Source organism: Acyrthosiphon pisum, chromosome A3, assembly GCF_005508785.2.
Source record: "Acyrthosiphon pisum isolate AL4f chromosome A3, pea_aphid_22Mar2018_4r6ur, whole genome shotgun sequence".
Lineage (NCBI taxonomy): Eukaryota > Metazoa > Arthropoda > Insecta > Hemiptera > Aphididae > Acyrthosiphon > Acyrthosiphon pisum.
The window spans coordinates 32,124,396-32,146,589 of NC_042496.1; the positions used below are offsets into that span (position 1 = coordinate 32,124,396).

General features: G+C 31.2%; 1 protein-coding gene across 10 annotated transcripts in view; it reads left to right on the plus strand.

Annotated features, from left to right (window-relative positions):
- LOC100161839 (potassium voltage-gated channel protein eag) overlaps positions 1–22,194 on the plus strand; it is a 255,330-nt gene that overhangs the window by 142,399 nt on the left and 90,737 nt on the right. For all 10 annotated transcript variants that reach the window (XM_029491386.1, XM_029491391.1, XM_029491390.1 and 7 more), the window contains one exon: positions 6,795–7,995. In XM_029491386.1, coding sequence (XP_029347246.1) covers positions 7,917–7,995 — 79 coding nt within the window. In that variant the 5' untranslated portion in view covers positions 6,795–7,916. The remainder of the gene's footprint in view (positions 1–6,794; positions 7,996–22,194) is intronic.

Genomic DNA, 22,194 nt, shown 5'->3' on the forward strand with positions numbered 1-22,194 from the left:
GTAGGAGCCTTGTATTAAATTTTCAAGTATTTTACTCAACAAATAAAGTTTTATTGACACTCATAGAAAAAATACTAATTAAATTGGAAACTGAAATTGTCCGTAAACAGCTCAAAACAAATCAAAATATTTTGAAAATTTTATCATGTATAGAAAATGAAAATATAAACAACCAGTTAAAAATTCCATGTATCTACAGTCATTAGTTTTAAAGTTACACCAAAAACCAAAATCAATTTTCTCGAAAACAGATTTTGCGTAAAAATTCCCGTTTTTCCTTAATTTTTCTTTTGTTTTTCACGGCGCTTTTGAAAACTATTGGAAAAAATTTACTTTTGACCCCCCAAAGTACCAACTAGATTCACTTTCCTATCAGAAAAAGTACTGTTGAAGAAAATCCAAGCACTTTTACTGTCCTAAAAGGTGATGACAGACACAAAAAAAAAATTAAAAAAAAAAAAAAAACACACATAATTGTAAAATCAATACATTCATTGTTCCACTCAGAATCTAAAAAAAGTTTTTAATGAAATACACCTAAGACCAACTAAATTGTTCATTATATGGACTATTTCGAATAATTTTAAATCATGGTTTTCATTACTTTAATCAGCGTAGGGTTAAAGCGGGAGGTTGTTTATGCGTACATTTCTGTAGCGCTTTCGGATTTTCCTGACCATAATATCTATTTGTGCAATGGTGTACAACGCATTATTCCTCTAATTTAATAATTGTATAATATACTTTATAAGGTTAATACACTATTCGTAGTCTTGTGTCGAACGTATAATATTATCTGGAATTTCCGATGAGGATATAATATAGTATTCCGATAGTAGTTGTGGGAGTGGACATCTCTATTTGGTCACTGCTGTTTACGGCATTTTAAAAATATTGCGTTTCCATAATATAATACGCCTTATATTATATAAATTGTATATTTTGTTTATTATATTTTATAGTTGCAGTATACTCGGACGTGGTTCGGAAATTTAACGAACGCCTTCTTGTCATATTTTTACTATTATTATTATTATTTTTATATATAGCTGCACCGAATATGATAATAATATTGTTATATCGCTCTAGAGAAATACCCATCGAATGGATCTATCTACTAGACTGCAAGTATACCTACCTATTTTTAGGCGTGGTGCAGTACAATATTTTATATTACGGAATTGGTTTTAAGGCGATTTTGTCTGTACCATACGTGGATGACACGGACTATGGTCAAAACGAATTTAATTGCACCATATTTCCAAACCACAATAATAATGCAGTATTCTGACCAGTTATCGTTTGCAGGTAACCCAAGCTAACCGGGTGAGCTCTAACAAGATCGTCGGATCTGACGAAGTAGGGGAAGTTGGAGCTCAGTATCACTGGAGGAGGTTTTTAGTCAAAATGCTTGAAAATTGGTCATTTTATTCTAGAATAGAGTAAATATTTATTCACAATGCGATTGAAATATTATTATTTATAGCGTCATAATCACGCGAAAGGCCTGTAATGTTAATATATAGATTTCTTGCCTCTGTCGGTATTTGCAGGATATATCTTGTCAAATATATAGTTACCCACCTAAATCAAACCACTTCAAATCAGTCTAAACTACCTTTAAATCAAGTGATGGTTAAGATCTAAACGTGTTAATTATTAATAGTACCCCGATCACAATCTGGTTATATATTTAGGAGTCCACCTAGACAAAACATGGAATAAACAAATTAAATATTCATTAATGCGCTTAACGATAGTTCCATTAAAATCACCCTTCAAATCTATCAGCTGAACACAAAGCTACCACTTTGGGATGTTAATGTGTTGTTAAAAATTACGATGATTACAAAAATTCAATCATTCAATTCCACAAACTCACAATTGGTTCTCTTTTTATTTCAAATTATACCTACCTGCTATAACGGATATCATAATATAAAAACAATTAATGAAAAACTAAATGCTGTTTACGGGAGATTGCTTGCCGAATTCGTTATCCAACACATACCATTCATAAATAATGTATTCATCGCAACGCATTCAGAAATCTCTGTCATAAAAAATAGTGTACTGATCTCCAATATAATATTTTTAATAATAACTATACAATGCGTCATAAAAGAATCTCAAGTGCTGCAAATGGGTGGCTTTTTTAATTAAGTCTTTCACGCCAGTAAATTTATTAAATTATCGATAAATCACTGCAGTGTACCGTTTCATAAATGAGTATATAATTTGGACAACATTTATAATGATATTAAATTATAATATTGACATTTTGCGGATATATCGTCATGATATATTACAGCTGTGTAGTTGTGAAAGCATTAAATTTTTCAATTTTTAAGATAATAAAATATTATCATTTTGAAACCAGATTTTAGAAATTCTGATTATAATATCTATATATATATTAAACGTGATTTAGTATGGTGTTCAAAAAGTCATAAAGAGCAAAAATCACTACAGTTTTTAATTGTTCAATGGATTATGTACCATGTAGGTACTTCATTGGTACTTAAATATGCTTAAAAGTAAAATATTATTAATTTTTTTTTTTAATACACAATCTATGTTAAGGACTAAGCTTTTGGAAGATAATAACAATATGTTTTAATTTATTAAACATAATAATATAATTGCATAGAAATTACTAAAACTACTAGAAAATACATGCATTTAAATAAATGTATTAAAGTGAATAAGATAAAAACCGGATTATTTAATGAAGGAAATAATATTGGGAAGAAAACAATAGTTTATAGGATAAGTTAAAAATCATGACATAGATTAACGAAAGTATATTATACACTATACATCCTCAAAAGTCCCAAAAAGACCTGTGGTCCTACAAAATGAATAGGTAGCTATTTTTTGGAAAAAAAAAAATTTAGACGAACCGATAAAAATTTCAAGAATAATGTTGACTACAAATTTTTAATGACAATATATAATGTAAGGAAGAAAACAATATTATTGTGTTTAGTGATATTACGACGGTTTATGAAACGTTTTTGAGCAAAAAAAGTTTTTCGGACATGACGTGACTTTCAAACATATAATTATGAAATTCTGACATGTTCACGACCTACGCCCACGCACGATGAGTAACGATGATACGTCATAAAATATATTATTATATTATTATGTGTTGCACATCGTCGTTAGGTTGCAAGCGGTTCGTTTTCGCGGTCGACTCGTGAAAATCATGTCTCCTGCGCGGGGCCTGGTCGTTCCGGTCGCGAGGATTAACCACATATTATATACCCATATATTATAATATTATACACACGTGTGTGTGTTTTGGTCCGCGAAATTACAAAACGTCTCGCCCGACTCGTGTAGTCTGCTGGCTGTCAAAACACGACAAAACCTCTGGGCGGCCGACGCCGGTGATTACGCGTCGTGACACGTATCGCAGCATACGACGGTGACGCGTAAAACATTATTATTATTATTATCATTATTATCACAGTTGTAGTTGTCGTGGCCGACACGGCCCCGCAAAACTAAATGTGGGAAATACGGTTTTTGCGAGCAGAGGACGTGTCGCCGAGCTACAAAACGTATCTCGGACGGATGAAAGTTCTGGCAAAATGGAAAATATGTTATGAAAAAAAAAAAAAAAACTATAAAAATGTATAATAGCTATAAAATTATTATCAATTTAAACCGATAGTATGTCACTTTATGTCATGCGCAGATGCCTATAATAATTGTCAAGACGTGCCTAGCTGCGTTAAACGAAAATGTAATTTAAAATCATTAAGGAATCGAATGCTTTTGTTATTTATTTTATAACACGCATTTTTACATCACAGTTTTATCGTTGCGTGATATTTTTTAAAAAAGTTTATTGAATTACTATATCGGTTGTAGTTGGTGAGTAAAATGTTAAAAGAGAAAGAGTGTTCATAAACCGTGTAACCGTCAATTAAATAAGCATAGGTAAAATCATTTAACTGTAAAATGTGATTTAATTAAAACGACGCGAGTATAATTTATTGGTAAAGGTTAACCGACATTTTCATGATTCACAACGTTTCCTGTGTGTGACGTTTCTATTTTCCCTCCGAAGGGACATCATTTTACATATTTAGATAATATTATTAGGTATGTAGGATGTGAACAAACTTACAATGTTCAACCCGGTCGCCAAAACCAATCACTTTGCTAGTGAAATGATTTTTTTTTTACGTTATATCTCATGTGAAGTCAAATAATTAACAATTGGATACTCTTCAAGAATGAAAAATATGTAGAATTTCATTTAAAAAATCACCCTAAAGATTTCGGTAGAAAATAATATGATGGAAGGAGGAGTAGGGATGTACTGAGGCGCATTGCCTCAAACCTACAGCCGCAGGTCGGTTTACCGTTGCCGTGATCGAAATAATAATAATTATTATGAACCTTATACAGTTCAACTCACCTACTGCGCGCGTTGTAATAGCTGTTTGAAGACGTTTTCCTTCGCTATCAGTAGAACGCGGTGACTCGGTGTACGCATAATATTATTATTATTAATATTATACCTACCTATAATGTTTTTCTCACCACGAATCGCCTCACGCACAGTGTAACGATATCATGTGCGTGCGCATTTATATATAGGTACCTTTTATCAGCGTTAAGCACACTCGTCCGCACTTGTCGCGCACCCCACTTATAAGTGCCGCGTGAACTGCACCACCCAGCGGGCCCGGTTGAAAATTCATATTATTATTATTATTATTAATATTATTATGCGTCAAGTCTGTTCCATTTGATTTAGCAGCCCAAAACGTAAAATGCTCACACACACACACATACACACACACACACACACAAACACACACGCACAATGTGATGAACGCACTAACACGCTCAAACGAGCGGTGTTTTGTCGTTGACCCCAAAAAGACCAACCGTAGTTATGTGGTATAGAACACAAAACTATAATGGTACTGTTAATAACAATAACGATACACCCGAACGGTTATTAGATTCAAGCCGCTCTCACTCGAGTGGTAGGTATTTGATCAACTCATAAACGCGTTATAATAGAGCTACACTAGTTCACCGCGATATACTTACGTCCAAGCCTGTGCATAAACCAGTTAAAAAGTTAAGTGAGTAGATATTAACTTTTTTAAATTTACTTTTCATTATAACTTCATCATTAACTCAACTGTATTGTATAATAAAGAACGAGTTACTTTTGCACAAATTCAAGTAACGTTAATTTATAAACAATTCAATAAATATAATATAATTGATATTGATGATGCATATTATTGCATAAACATTTACTAAAACAGGAAATTAAAAATTTAATTTAATTTAATTATTGTCCCATTAACCAGAATTATTTAATGCAAATAATTTAACTCAAGTTATTAAGTTAATATTGTAAGTTTCCATACAACTTTTAACTTGACTGAGTTTAATATAAGCTTTTTTTAATCATTAATTTATAAATAATTTATACGTACGCTTTTGAAAGATACAGTACCAATCGTAATATTTTTAATTAAATATCTGGATTAAATTTACGTACTTGGGATTTTGGTGATTTTATACAATAATAGTACTATTTATTTATTTCTTGCATCATATTGAACCACCTGCAGATACATAATATTATAACTATTATTACTCACGTCGATCTGTACTAATATGCACAATCATATGCATAAACCAATTCAAACTATGTGATAATCAGGATCGTCAAACAATTGAAGACAGATGAAAATAATATAAGATAGGGCATAAACAAATCGATTGATTTAGTAGAATAATTATTTAAATACGAACCATATGAATTCTTTTCGAATATTTTGAAAATTAGTATGATAAATATGTTTGTTTAACGCTTGCCAAACGCAGTCGATTTTGTCGCCTCCCAATTTTAAATTTGTAGCTCTACCGCTGCATATAATGTTTTACATATTTTATACGATAGGAGTTTGTGCGTGTACACAATATATATACCTATATATGTAAACCTTGTATGTTGTATTCACATGGCGTAAAGTGTCCAGCGTTATTTAAAAGGGGGGGAGGAGTGGGTGCGACCCCCTTTTAATTTTTACGACCGGCGACAAAACACGTACACCGCACGGAAATTAAAAAAAACAAATTAAAAGGGTGTTGTTTGAGTCCAGAAAACCGTATAAAGGCTATGTGTGTAAACCGCACATATGCATATAAATAAATAAATAAATATATATATAATAATACGCATGATAAAGTGAAGACCAGCCTTTATTCATCATTATAAATTGGAAATAATATTATACGCATAATTTGTTTGATATTGCGGCAAAAAAGGTCATCTACAAATTGTCAATGTTATTTTCATAATAACAATATGAAAAATAGTGTTATAATATTATCACGCTTGTTATGTTTTTTTGTATTAATTTTAAGTCATTATTACTTTAGAAACCAAACGTAAACATACATTTAAAATTGTATGTTTGTTCAAACTTGAAGTAAACAGTCATGGTTGAAGTGACGTTTGTGAAATGTAAAAACTTACCTTAAGCATGTCATAAGGTTTGACTAGTTTGTCTTTCAAGTACTTATACATTATACGATGCTCGTAAAGTGTTAAAACTGTGTTCGAATGTAGTATTTTTCTCCTAAAAATCAATACCAATTATTTAGTTCACTGAGGGTCTCTCCCAACACGTCCTATACCGCTGATCTAACTTTATTACACATTTTTGATCTATCCATGCGTATCTTCTGTATCATTTATTATAGTCGTCAAAGGCTAATCAGGTGGAATCTTTTTTTGTTTCTAGGAACTCGTGAGTGCGCTCTTGCCTGAATAAGGCTCCTGACCACCCCCGAGTCCATGCTGTCCGCCATCGCCGCCGTAGTTGTTGCGACCGTCGACGACAGCAGCTGTGGACCTCGCGAGGAACTAGACGACACCGTCCGTCGTCAACTCCGCCGTGGGAGCCGGTCTACCTCCACTGCCGGAGCAGCTAATGCCGCTCGCCAGTGCCGTCATCTGACGACGATCCGACCGGACCAGGTAGCTGGGCACAGATGAAACCATCATCACCGTTGCAATTGTCGTCTCCACCGTCGCCATCGACAGCCGTCTACGGCTTGATCATCGACCGCGACCGGCTCAGGAAACACCTCGTCCAAAAGCACAGGGAGTCGACGCCGTCCTAGTTCACGTCGACCACTCGACGGGGGGGTGGAGGGCTCTTCGATGTACGTGCGATCCACCGATACCGCAGCAGCAGTCGCCATCACTACCACCGCCACCGACCGCACTGACGACCGGCGTCGATTATGAAGAAACACAAACGCGAACACTTGGATTGCGGCTGACGACGATAACTGAACTGCGGTCCCGGGGGGGACACACACGGTCACTCGCCACACACACACACTTACCTCAAACCGTACACATACACACACCCACACACATACCCAACCCACCCACACACACAAACTCACTAACACACATCCATGCCACGTGCCCACACAGGATACCATATACGCCATCACTACATTATACGAGTAGCTGCAGCTATACGATACATACATAATACTGTTGTATGATACGAATCACACGTCATCGCGCCTCTCGCCCCTCGTCCACACTCCAATTCGTTAATTCCGAATTGCTCACGCTATCGTGTCGTTGATACGCGATTTTGTAGATAAATATAATATAATATAATATACGATCGATGTGATAATATGTTTTCGTTCGAGACCGCGACGTGAATATAATAATAATCGTCCGATACACGGCTGTCATACCGTGACCACGGTCGTTGTCGTAATATTATCATCCGCGTCGTCGTGCGCGAGTTTCATTTTGTCCGCCAATATGGCCGAAACGACACACTCGAGCAAACATAGCTAACAGCCTACTTCTGGGTAACAAAGGTGCACCCATTATGCCAGGGGGCCGACGAGGTCTGGTCGCCCCTCAAAACACGTTCTTGGAAAACATCATCCGAAGATCGAGCTCCCAACGTAAGTACACACGCCAGTTATATTACTAATATATTGTTAAGTATCGTAATATTATGTGTATTAAAAATTTTATATAACATTAAATGATAAATTGTATCAAATATTTAATGCGCGCACATTATGGTTCTAATGGGTGCGGGTATAATTGTAGTTTTCAGAGGTCGGTAGGTAAATAAAAATATTTTCTTGAACTAGTAGTTTATTAAATAAACGTCAAATTATAACTTGTCAAGCAATAGATTTAAGTCTAAAAAAGTAAAGCTAATAAAAATAAAATCTTTAACTGTAATCAGTCAAAAAGAATATCGTTAATTTTTTTTTTTTTTACTAACCACAGGGCCATCTTCCAACGTCTTATTATAATGATTATGTAACTATCAAATATTTTAAACAATAACTAAACATTTTGATAAAACTGCATTCTTATACCTATTTCTTCTTATTCGGACATAAACTGATTAACTTTAGATTAAGTTGATCACACAAAAATAATCATTAGTTTATTTGTATTATAATATAATGTTAGGTACCTATACAGTATTATTAAAAAAAATATATTCATATAAGTTAAAAATAAAAATTACTATTATTATAGGGATACCTGAGTACATATTATATAAACATGATTTTATTCTAAATGATCATTTTTCATATCGATTGGAAAAGTGGAGTTATTACAATGTACGTAAGTGGCTAAGTTAGAAAAAATAACTTTCCCACTGTTCAATGCCTATATTTGATAAGAAAATGTATAGATAACCTTCGTATCAACGAAATATTAATTTGACGTTATCGTCGAAAACGATTTGTTCATTCCGTTACGATGGTTTCGGTCTACGACATATGCATTAGAATTTATTGTATTACAATGATTGAAAGCTTAAGGTTGGAAAACGTCTCGGGAAGGAAAATAATATCTTCCTTTATCACCGAAGACTTCGTCACTGTATTGAACGAATCTTCGATTGACCTTACGGGACGTATCTACCCATCGACCTTATCGTAAAGTTTTGTATCAGGAAAACGTTTCGATCGCCCACCCGACAACGAGATTATAATAATATAATAGGAATCACAATTTAATGACATCATTGTCGGTTTAATTTCTCTGACCGTATTAGTAGGGTTATCCTGATTAAAATTAATATTATAATACATATTATCTATAGGGCGAATTGTTAAGAAAATATAACAACAGTTTTTTTTATAGATATACACTATACAGATAGAAATAAACAAGTTTAACATTAATCCAAAATAGTAATAATATGATAAAGATAAATTCAATTATTTTTGTTTAACTTACATCGATGACCCTAAAAAAATATTTTGACATCAAAGTATCTATGATCGTATTATTTTAAATGAGTCGCATTAAAATATTGTATGATGATAGTTTTATAGTTGTAATAAATCATACACAATATTCTAACCTAACTCTATTACCTAATATCGGTGTATATTTTATTTGAGATAATCTTTGTCATAGATAAGTAGTAAAATATGTATTTAGATAACATACCTTAGAGTTACCACGATGGTAATGAGATACTGTCTAGTAGGTAATTATAGTAATAAAACAAATTACGTAATAATATAACAATAATAAATAAATAAACAATTCTGAGTAAAAATAACACTTTTTTTTATAACGTTCATATTTCGATTAAAAACAGCAACATTATAATGGTGTACGGACTGTATAATTATTTAAATACCTACTATTTACTTACGCATATTACATGAATCAAATTTGAATAATTGAACATAATCATATAATGACAACCAGTGCACCCGTGTATGCTTAAATACTGCAAATCCAAAACTAATGGAAAATTCGGTAAAATCAAAGAACAATATTATAAAATCAACTTATGTATTGGAATATGCCATATGAAATATTGCCTGATAAAAACAATATATAAAATAAGTAATATTTCAATATCTAAAACATCGTAAATCGTCGAAAATGCATAAATACGTGAAAAGCATATTTATATTTATATTATTTTTATTTTTATTTAATTTCAATATTATAATAATATTGTTATTAGTTATTTACCATTCTATTATAATACGTTTGAAAAACGTTATCGTTTAGGTAGAAAATTAAACAATTAAAGGTTCAACAAAACTTGAAATAATATTTGGTAATTACCACGGTGGTAAAAGCATTACGATTACCAAAGATTGGATAAGTGAATGTGTGACCGGTTGGCACGGGCTGCACACGCATACTAAATATAATATTAAGACGTATATGCAGAACTGCAGGAGAATATTATTTCAATGAATAAGCTGGAAGAGCTGAAGAGCTCCCCCCACCTATTTTTCAGTATGTCTTATTATACTGGATTACACAATGAGAAAATTTGATCCCCACATCCCCTCAGTAATCAGTAATCACATAGGTATTTAATCATGGCTTAGTACAATACATATTAATTTGTTAACCCTCAGTTAGTGTGCCGGTGTTCATTAAATCCTATAAGATATTTCTTAATGCAATTATCAGTTCATAATATCTGCACAGTGAAATAATTATATTTTTATTGTTATATGTTTTGGAACTGATAACATTCATTTATAATAATTTGTTCAAATTTTGAATTCAATGATAATAATATAATAGTTTCAGTATTTCACATTCCAACACAATATTTACATCACTTGATTTACATATACAGAATACATGGATAAAATAAGTTTGAATACTTCAAAATTGATTTTTTAATTTTTTTATCATTAATGCATAATGATAAATGTTAACGTCAATATAATGATATATTTTTTTACTCAAAATATTTAGTATTTATATTTTTGATTAATTTTTTATTAGTTATAAAGTAAACTATGGAATATTTATTATGAATCATTATAATAATATAAAACTTTTAAAAGAATATTTATTGAGTGTATGGGGTGTAATAAATAATGATTCCTAACATACTTAAAATGAAAAATATCACTACCTAAGCTACTAATAAAATTTCCTTTCATAAAATATGAATTAATTATTCATAAATGGCATACATTATGGGTGGAATTATTTCAAAATTCAAAGTGCTAATCACACACAGCCACTCAACCACAAAAAAAATGCGTGCCTACAAATTATAAGCATACCTATCATAATTTATACACATTATACGTTATAGTAATATTAATGATAAGTTATATCCTTTTTTTTTAATGTTTATTAATTTAACTATTTCAAAAATAAATAATAGGTGGCCGACTGCCTAAAAATATTGAAGACCCTTGACTTAGGTACTACTTGTAATCAAATTTCTGACTTTGGCTTAGACTCAATTCGGATAACTATTATATCATACACACACGAGTCAGTACCTACGACGTTTTATAATATCATGGTTATGATTATCGTACATAATATTTTCATAATGAAATTATGCCAATTTATTATTGTATTAACCCATCTTCGTCATCGTGCACAGTTGCGTAGTAGGTTTTATTCGTCGCTTCTATATTAGACATACACAAAGTTTCTGTTTAACTATACTACTCCAACGGGATAGGAACATTTTAATAATTTGAGCCAAATAAAAATTAATGATGTTTAAATTGTTCTTTTTAAAAAGCGGGCCAAATTGTTTCAAACTATGTTTGCCATTAACAAGTTAACGTAAAAAAAAATAGCCTATTGGACAATACTACATGTTTATAATATTATGTTTTTTTTATTATGGCTACTTAAAATATTATCTATATTTATCGCGTTCAATGCTGATTACATGTATGCTTAATGATATAATATTATTAAAAAGATCATATTGTTCACTTCAATTTTTATTATGAAAGTATGATACCTCGGTAGTATTTAATATTTTAAAACAAACTTTGAAAGAAATACACACATTTGTGTGTGTACATTTTTAAATGATATGTTGAATTTAAAATGCAAAAATATTTGAATGCACCAATTTTTTTCATCGTAACAACTGTTTATGACTTTGAAAAAACGTACTTGACGAGAAAAAACTACACAAATTTCAAAAACAGAAGGTACAACTTATCTATTCTTTTGAATTACGTCGCCGTCCACCACAGGACTGACCTGTGTAACATTATTTTGTGGAATGACCCGATAAACGTTATAATAATAATAATAATAATAACATATGATCTCACTAAAATATTAGCAGTAAGTACTACGAGCTTATATCGCCGTATAATTGTTAATTGCACAATATAATTTCATTATTTTGTCGCAACCGTATGACTTTTACGTCATATAGTACATACCCGAAAAATATTAATCACACCGCCGGATGTCAGTACAAAATAGGTTTCACCATATTGCAGTAATCATCGAGATAGTTCAACGTTTTTATAATCGAATACTTATAGGTAAAACAGTGAACTCTATACCTATTTACATGTTATAATTATGTTCATCTATACTGTCATCTAATTATTTTTCTTTGACAACAGGCTTGCGAACAAATTGAAAAATTATTGAAATATTATATCAGTTTATATCGTTCTCGTAGCGAGTGCCTGCGATGGTTATGTTATAAAAACAGCGCGGTGTTAGACTGGGAAATGGTTGAAACGCGGACTTGGGTTAATATTATATATATCGTGGATTTCTAGAGTTTTGGAAAATTGGCGTTTGCGTTAGTCCCTCGAAGATTAGACAATGCGTCATAACATACAAGTGTAATTTTGGCGAAGGTACGATTAATTTTTCATCGAGAGCTTAAAAACTTTGGAAATGTACGTTTTTATATTTTAGAAACGTGGGGATTCGTCATCGGGTTAAAAACAGATGTTTGTTTCAGTTTTAATCCAATATCCAGTGTGGGGTAGTTGCGTAGAGGGATGTAGTTGATTTAACGTTATAGGTAGTTTATCTTATTATATTAAATTTATCGTGCAAGTTCGTTGAAGGGGATGTAAATCAACTGAAGGATTCCGAATGGTTTCAATATCTGACATGGTTAAGCCTAGAGCTACGTGTGCTGATATCTCACTGGAAATTTCGGTCTCTATTGAGCGCTTTCAGTTTTTTTGTCTCTCCGATTGCCGTCTTCCAATTCCCCGTATCTTCGTCACACCATGGACCTTTGAGTGGCTGTTTATTTTTCCTTCGTAGATAGGATAAAAATATGTTAAGCTCCGTACTCATATTTTGCTCCAATTTTTTTTTTGTTAATATTTGTTTTGTCTTTAACTCACTTGCGTAGTTCTGGTTGGATCGGGAGAAGTATGTCGCGTGTACGAAATCCATGAATCGTTGTATGTACATTTATTAATATAATAGATCTTTCGTGAGCTCTATCCGATCATAACCCGATGAAAGAATATTGTATCAAATACGTTACGTATATTCCGATCATTTCACAACACGTTCCGTTTGAATATACTTTGTATTCAATGAGGAAACTATGAGGTTAGGTTAATATAAGAAAATATTTTTTGGATAGTGATAAGATTAATTTTTTTTTTTATGTAAAAATATATATAAAATTTAAATTTAATTAATTTTTTCTTGATTTGAAAAGAAAAATTCTAAAATATTCATTGAAAATTAACGAAATTTTAAATACCCCATACGTCGTAATATTTACAGTGAAAACACAATAAAAAAATTTTCAAATACATTTCGGTTAAGCTACTTAGTTATTTTATTGAACAACCAATAAAAATACATAAAAATTAATATAAACATCAGCCATAATTATGACACGTCATAGATTATGACCACTTAACGCACTTGCGTCGGGCCGGCATAACAATGCCGTCCATTACATAGCTAAATTCGTCATAAACGCGCGTGACGGGTTTAATCTTTGCTTACGGCGGACGATTTTAATTAAACCTTGAGCGCTTTTGTACACGTACATAATGCGATGATGATGATGACAATGGCGTCGATGATGTTGGTGGTTACGTTTTAAACAATCCAGAAGAGTGTATAGTGACGTCAACCTCGCAATTACACGTCATTTACGATAGAAATAATAGTAAAAAAATAACAATTATGACAGCGATGACGATGGGTGGTGGAACCTAGGAAACATATTTGCACAAAATTACGTCTAGTATATTTAATTCAAACGAAGACTAAAAGTCTTCGCTCGCAAGTGAACTGGGTTTGGTGCACTGCTAATTATAAATGTGAGAATTCGATATGACTCATCTACGATTGAAATTATAAATTAAATTAAATTTGCCACATAAGTGTTTTATGTTTTTAGTAAAGTGCTTGAAACTACAAACAATCGTTACATACTATATTGTAATATTAAATACAAGGTGTATAAGCTATTAAAGGTTAACGCTTACTTTGTCAAAAAATATTAGCTTTTTTTGTATCAACTGAATAATAATTACAATACAAAGGTTTTAAAATAAAATTTTATTTTTTTTTAAATATATTTTAATCGTTAAAATTGTTTTTATCTAATGATAAAATACACATTGGTGATTTAATATTTTGGCAGAATATTATTCTTTGAATTTAAATAAATAATAATGTTATTGCAAGCGAATATGATAGTTCATATACTGTATTTAAATTTTAGATGCGTGGATTATTATAGTGGACAAACGTTTTTTTTTTTCAAATACTTATTAGTTATCAATTATAACATAATACTTTTTGACAAAACGAAATGTTTATTTTTAAAATAACTTGTATGTTAATTTGAGTTGGAAATTTCCACTCGAGCTATAATACTAACTACTAAGTACTATAACAACTAACAAATCTTGCTCACTTATTTTACATGCTGCACTTCCGTGCATTTTCGAAGATCACACTTTGAGGTATCGCATAATATATAATATAGCCCGCACAGCGGGGATGTAGCTAAATTGCCTATCTGAAGCGCCGTGTTACCAATGATTTTATTTTTTTTTTGATCGGAACATAATATACTATTGAAGTAATAATAATGATTATTGTTACAAGACATTGATTTTGTTTTGTATTCCTATTATTATTGTTTAGCGTGTATATTCCAAGTGAAGGTCGTCTCATAATAATGTCATATATTAAGTACGGTACGATAAACGCAAATAAAATAAGTAAAATATTATGTACTTCTACTTTTTAGATCACAAATGTCTGATGTTCGCAGTATGACATTATATTTAGCTACATTATTAAAACGCATAGATGCATATTAAAATGAAAGTACGCGTGGAAAACTGAAATAAAGCGAACTGAATCGAAATGATGTTACAGTATAAAGCAGTTTTAGTAATATAATGGCACCTAAGTACCTATATAACAGGTACCGTTTTATTATCCGACATAATATTATAAAAGTGAAACATCGCATTATGGTTGAAAACACGTAGCTTATTAAGTAAAACAGTTCAAAACGATCCTTCTCAAAAATTATATAGAAACAATCCGACAACGCAGTTCAGTACTTACTATCGTAATATAAATATAATATGAGGCTCGGTGTTGCACAGTATTTACATTCAGTCACGAATGTGCTCTGAATGTACGCACCAGCCGGTGTCACTAGTTCCCGAATGGGATTCGTTTTAGTGACAAATCCATGGTACACATACAAACACGTGTTCAAACCAACAGTACCCTCCCCCACAGTAGCAGACCTATGACCTAAGTTGTCGAAGCCTAAATTTCAAAAAAAAAAAAAAATGCATATAATATTATTAATTTAATACTAGGTACAGCGTAAATATATTTTTAATATAATTTTTAGCAACAATTTTCAATATATTATTATTAGCAGTTTTAATATTTTTTTTTTTACCGTCGCGTCATTACTATTTTATGTTTTTTAATTGTACAAATTACAAATTCGATACGTTACGACTGTTGTTGGAGTGTCCGTTTGTCGGAGGTAATACATTTTTAACGTAGGCATACCTACTTTATCCTAGCCTTGTGTTTATTTTTACTCATAATAATTGTACGAGTTTGATATTAGTCTGATCACGATTGGTTTTATCGTTCTGCCAATTATTATAATACTAGTCTACAACTACTGATTTTATATTTTTTTACAAATCACACGCTTTATTTGGCTCGTGTTTTTAACGCACAACATATGTGTTATTATAATAATTTTTTTAAAGATAAGAATGTATGAATATTACCTGCCGTGAACCGATGCCTACAAGATATTATAATATAACATTTAATCAATGCAACTATTACAAGTTATTGGTAAAATTTATTCACAGACATTGTGGTGCTATTGCTATCAAATATTAGTACAATATTTTACCGGTTGTTCGAGAATCGATGTTGCGTAATTTCGTGAAGTGAAAATATATCGATATCGACGAAGTCGTTTTTATTTTATATAGCTGTGTTGTTTTACGTATGTAATATATCACAGGTGCTATAATTTCAAACACTTTCCGTGCACCGAGAATCGGACAAACAAGCATTTTTTTTTTTTAAACAAGGTTGGTTGAGGTGGTAATTTGTTCTCTACAATCTGAAAATATGTGTTTATTTTTAACAAGTATTCATATTTTTTTTATAAAGTAACGTTTTTAGAAAAATTTTTTAACAACTAACTATGAATTATTACAAAACAACAATGTTTAAAACAAAATTATATTTTTAAACTGTTGAATATTTCGAATAATACTATATATTTTTTAATTCATAATCTGAAGTAGAATATTTTTCTGAGAATTTTATCTTTCAATATATAAAAATCCAATTTTAAACTAAAAATTAATTTTTATAGGTATCTTAAGTTTAAATTAGTAGAATAGAAAGACACAAGAAACCTTGGTTCATTATGCTGCTCATCTGAACTACCATTTCAGTTATAGTGGTATCATAATGGAACCACTATTTTATAATAATTTCATCCATTCTGGTGTAGTGGTATAATATTGAAACGACCATTAAATAAGTCTAAAAGTAGCACTGTACGAGTTGGATTTTATTTTTCTTCTCAAATTAATTTGTTTCAATAATTAATCGTATTATTGTTATCAAATAATTAGGAAATTATGTTTTCATATTTTGACGAGATTATAATTATTCAATTACTTCAAAACAATTGTTGATCATATCGATTTATTTAATAAGACATTACAATAAAATTATTATACACTATCCAAATAAATCTATTTTTAACTTAGGTATTTTTTACTGGTGTTTTAGGTTGTTTTATTATCAAACCACGATGATAACTATTATGTACAATTTTTATCAAATTATCATAACCTGGACAATATTTCTGCTTGTTATAGAAAAGCTATGCAGATAGATAAAAATAAATTGCCCAAAAACCGTAAAAGATAACAATCAACATATTTAATTTTTATATATTTTAATACTAGGAATAATATTTTCCATTGGAATTTTATGTTTAGCATGTACGATGGTTTCATGTAAAAAAGTAACAATACATAATTAATATAATGATACAGAAGGAAAAAATATAATTTATTTTTCGATAATGTTGTTGTGTAATATTAAACTTCAAATTATGTAAAAAAAATGTATTGCTAGAGACGTTAATATTTTACGTGAAACGTATGTTTTACTTTTAAATGAATTAACTTGTTTAATCTTATGGTAAATACTAAATAGTAATTACATGGTTGTTATATTAAGGTACCTATTAGGTACGCACATAATATAATATTATATTTTGTGGGGTGGTGCGCATTTAAAAACGTATTTATGAATAATATGACAATACACCGACGAGTGCACTTGTTGAAATTTTTTTTGTGAGAATAGTGCATTTTCTGAATGGATTACTGCTCTATACAATAGAATAGGATGTTCTAAACTTTTATCCTGATAATGAAACTGTATTTATTTTGTAAAATATAATAATCAATGTATACGTATCGATACGTTTTTAAATGTTTAATTGTTTTTTACATCAGCTTGTAAATACACTACTTTTTACGTAAGCATACTTTTTAATATGCATTTTAAGACTTGTGTGATGGTGTCCTAGTCTGATCCGAGCGCTTTATCGAGGGGATTGTTGATTTTGAAGCAGCTGAGCTCAACTGTTGTACGTACTGGACGCATTCCGTAATATTATTTGGTTGACTAAGAGTTTGGTTCAGCAAGTAAATTGTACCTTGGTTTTTTTAGGTATGTCCGATGCGCAGTCTGTTGATAATTATTACCCTATCTCATCTGTTCATAATGAGGTTAGGCCAGACGAATATTTTTGTTAACTAAGTGTTGTGTTTGAGCCTGTGTGTCTGCCATTTGATTTGGATGAGCTCTTTTAGTTGGTTTCTTTGTATCTGCGTAAGTTGTTATACTATATAAGTTTTGGGCTATTTGTAGATTTTACTGCTCTCCTGGATTCTCGATCTGCCTTTTCGTTCCCTTCGATGTTGCTAAGTTCATAAACCCGTATTAGATCTTGTTGCTTCATTCAAACATTTAAACCTTCACCGACGCTTTTACGATGCATTGGACAAAAAAACAAAAGGACATTTTTCTTATATTTACCTACACTGGTTTTGATAAGTTTCAAAGTATCGATAGTGAGTATTTGTATTAATGATATTTACCTATTTTACGATCTCCTTATATGATAAGATGTCGTGGATGTCGTTGTAAATTGTTCATAAATAATTGTTGTTTTATATACTTTATATTCTCAGGCACACGAGAAATTTACTATAATAAGTATAGTATAATATAATAATATAATTGTACGACTAAATATTATAAAATAAAATATATTGATTTGGTGTGAAAAAAAAAACATAGTTTTCATCGGAGGTAAACAAGATAAATAAAAAATAATATTGTTTTATAAAATTAAATATTGAACCATAGTTTTCTTTAGTATAATTTATTGATACAATTATTTTGAAAATTCGATATTTTTTTGTTTATATTTTTCTTTAAAATATCGTAATATTGTTATTATTAAAATATAATCTTTGATAATATTATTATTGTTTTGACGTCCATTTTGTGCTTATAATAATAATATAGTATTCATAATTTTCCGCTATCGCTTATTGGCCAAGTGCTTTCATAAGCATCATAACTTGAAACCTTTTACAAAGGATAAGTGTATGCCATCAATTGAGATTCAAACGAGCTATTATTATGTACCTCTGAACGCATTATTATACGTGTGGAAATAATAGTATAATACTGTATTGTGGTAGATTAATAAAACATCATTGTTTATCGTGGATACAAGTTTATTTATCATTACCAAGAGCATATTGAATTCATGCGGATGTCGATTCGGATTGATTACATAAATATTATTCTATATACACGTACTCTTACACGGCGTGTTATTTTAATTAGCCAGTTAGTAAAATAAAACGCGTTTTTTATAAATTCAACTATGAAACCTATTAACCATGTTTCTTCATAAAATTATATCAACATTTTGTTTTTTTAATACGAGCGTTATTTTTATACAATTAAATGTATACAATTTTAAATTAAATGAAGTTGACAATTTAAAAACAAAATAATTATAAACGCAATACTTCGTTAGTAAACTTATTATGTAACTATTAATTAGTAAATATAAATATAAAAACATTAATTTATTGTTAAATTGATAATATTAAAATAAAATGCATTAGGTATTGTCCTGGGAAATTAAGACATTATTCACTATATCATGAACATTGTATCATTCATTTTTACACTTTTGTTCAATTTTCTAGTACTAGTATGTCATATTTTTTTTTTTTTTTTAATATTATTTATCATAATAATATTATAATGCAATAAAATATCATACGCTACAAAAAAATGTTTAAATTAATAATTATTCCAAAAAATATTTGTTCCGTTTGTAACTATCAAAATGAACTTAAAATCAATTTAAATGTAACATAATATTATTATGACTGAGATATATTTTAGTGTCACAGAATATAAGAACGGACGCACTATAATACTATATATATATTACATCTAATAATTGTAGTATAACGATGTCAAATGATATAATATAATAACGCTGTATTATTATGATTATAACTACAGCACGCGCGTGCACTATAATATATTTTATTGTATTTGCGTTTTGTTAGCGCAATGGTATCAACATATAATTATTTCCTCGCAGGTAGCACATATATACTTGCACAGCCATATATGTCGTATTATATATTATATTATATAATACGAGTGCTGGCGATATTTCGCTAGCGTTTCTTATCTACGTAGTGGAGAATTTAATTACGATTTGACGTGAATGCGTTTTCGCCTGATGATAATTTAGTCGCTTAATGTGGAAACATGCTCATATAGCGCGTTCTCGAGCCCCGAGATTATATCAATAAATTCAAACGTTTCCTATATACATATGATACGACGTATGGTGCGATTAAGTATCGAGGCGAGCGCAGTCGAACGAACGTAAAGCAAAATATGGAAAAATACGATTCTCTGTGAATATATCAGACGTCAAACGACTTCAGGTCTCGCGGGTAAAGTTTCCGAAACGGAGACGAAAAAAATAATTTATTTTTTTTCACCTTTTAAAATAGATGATAATCAGCTCCCGGTGACCGTCGGCGATCGAGATGGGGTTTAGCTGCCCCGTACACTCGACCCTGTGATCACATATAGGTATATGATATGTAGGTCAAGACTGAATTATTACGCGTTCATCGCGCGCACGCACTTAAGCGCACCACTGACGTACTCGCACGTGGTGAGACCGTTTTCACGCGAAAGTCACCCCCGCGAGTATGCCGTTCACCCCGTTTTTACCCGACCCTAACGTCATATGTGTGTGAGGCTCGCTCCGTTTTTGAGATGGCGCTTTTCCAGCAGACTTGACGCGAGAAATGTCCCCGAGACTGAGAGACAGAGAGAGAGACGCATGTATAGAAAGAATCCGGTAAATCCAGTTATTGTAAAATATAAATAACCCCGAGAGGCAGCGATGCGTACAGCGTGGTTTTTTCATCGCAAACCAGACCTCAGGGGAGGATGAATTTCTTAAGGGTATTTAAAACTGCTAAATTGATCAATTTTCATTCAGTTCTACTATTGTGTCGATCTGATGGTACAATATTATTGAGTTATAGTTCAGATCCCACAAACATCTCTATCCATTTACTTATCCAATGGAGCGTAATTCAATGTCGCATATATTTTAAAAATCAATGTTTTATTAGTTTATGTTCAGATATATATTTAAAAGTGTTTTGTAGTACCAGCTATAATAATTGAAGACGAGATGAAAAATCAAAACTTGTTCTTAAAATTTCAAGCAGATCGTCAGATCGATCACAGTACGTTGTAATGACAATAGGTCGTTTTAGCAAAAATAACACACCATTTCCAGTATCCTCTCAAACGTTTAAAACAAAAATTCGTGCCGTTTGGAAATCGTCTGCGATTATACACATTATATTATTATTTATTGCAATGTACTCACTCGGCATACCTATTACTTACCACGAATGCATTTGTCAAGAATTACTCCGGCACGCCAGTCATTGGATTTCGAATTCTCATAAACGTTTAAAACGAAAATTCGTTTTATTGTTTCCCGAGTCGGGTTCGCTGTAAAAAAAAAAAAAAAAATCGCTCTACAAAATATATAGTTGCTAGCCCCGAAAGTATTCATGGCCAACCAGCTGATCGATCTCGCGCGCGTTATCCCGTGTAATGTGTAAATAGTAATAGATTATCAGTGCCGTTTGGAAATCGTCTGCGATTATACACGTTATATTATTATTATTATTATTATTATTATTATTATTACAATGCACACAGAACACCTACCACAATCGTATCATTAGACGAATGTATTTGTCAAGAATTATCCAGCACGCCAGCCATCGGATTACGTCACGGTTTTAGATTCGCGGTCGAGCGAACTTCGTAATAATATAATATCGCTGCGGTAAAACGATCGTTACGCGAGCCGCCGCCGTGCTCGGTTGGTTTTTGACGGACGACGATAAATCGACATTCGTGTAAGGTCTGTTTAAATAAATGTGGTTTATATAATTTTCACTCCGATAGCTACAGCGCATTTGGCGATTGGTCGAGCAAATATCGTTAAATCCTCCAGATACATCGTGCACGTTATTTACACACAGATCTAAAATAATAAAATGTTTCAATCGATTCGAAAACCTTTTAATATTTGTATCAAAATAATTATTAATTATTGTCCACGAATATCTTCTTGTTACTTAAAAAATAAAGTTAAACGAAGTCCCTTGATTTTTTTACATAAATTACTT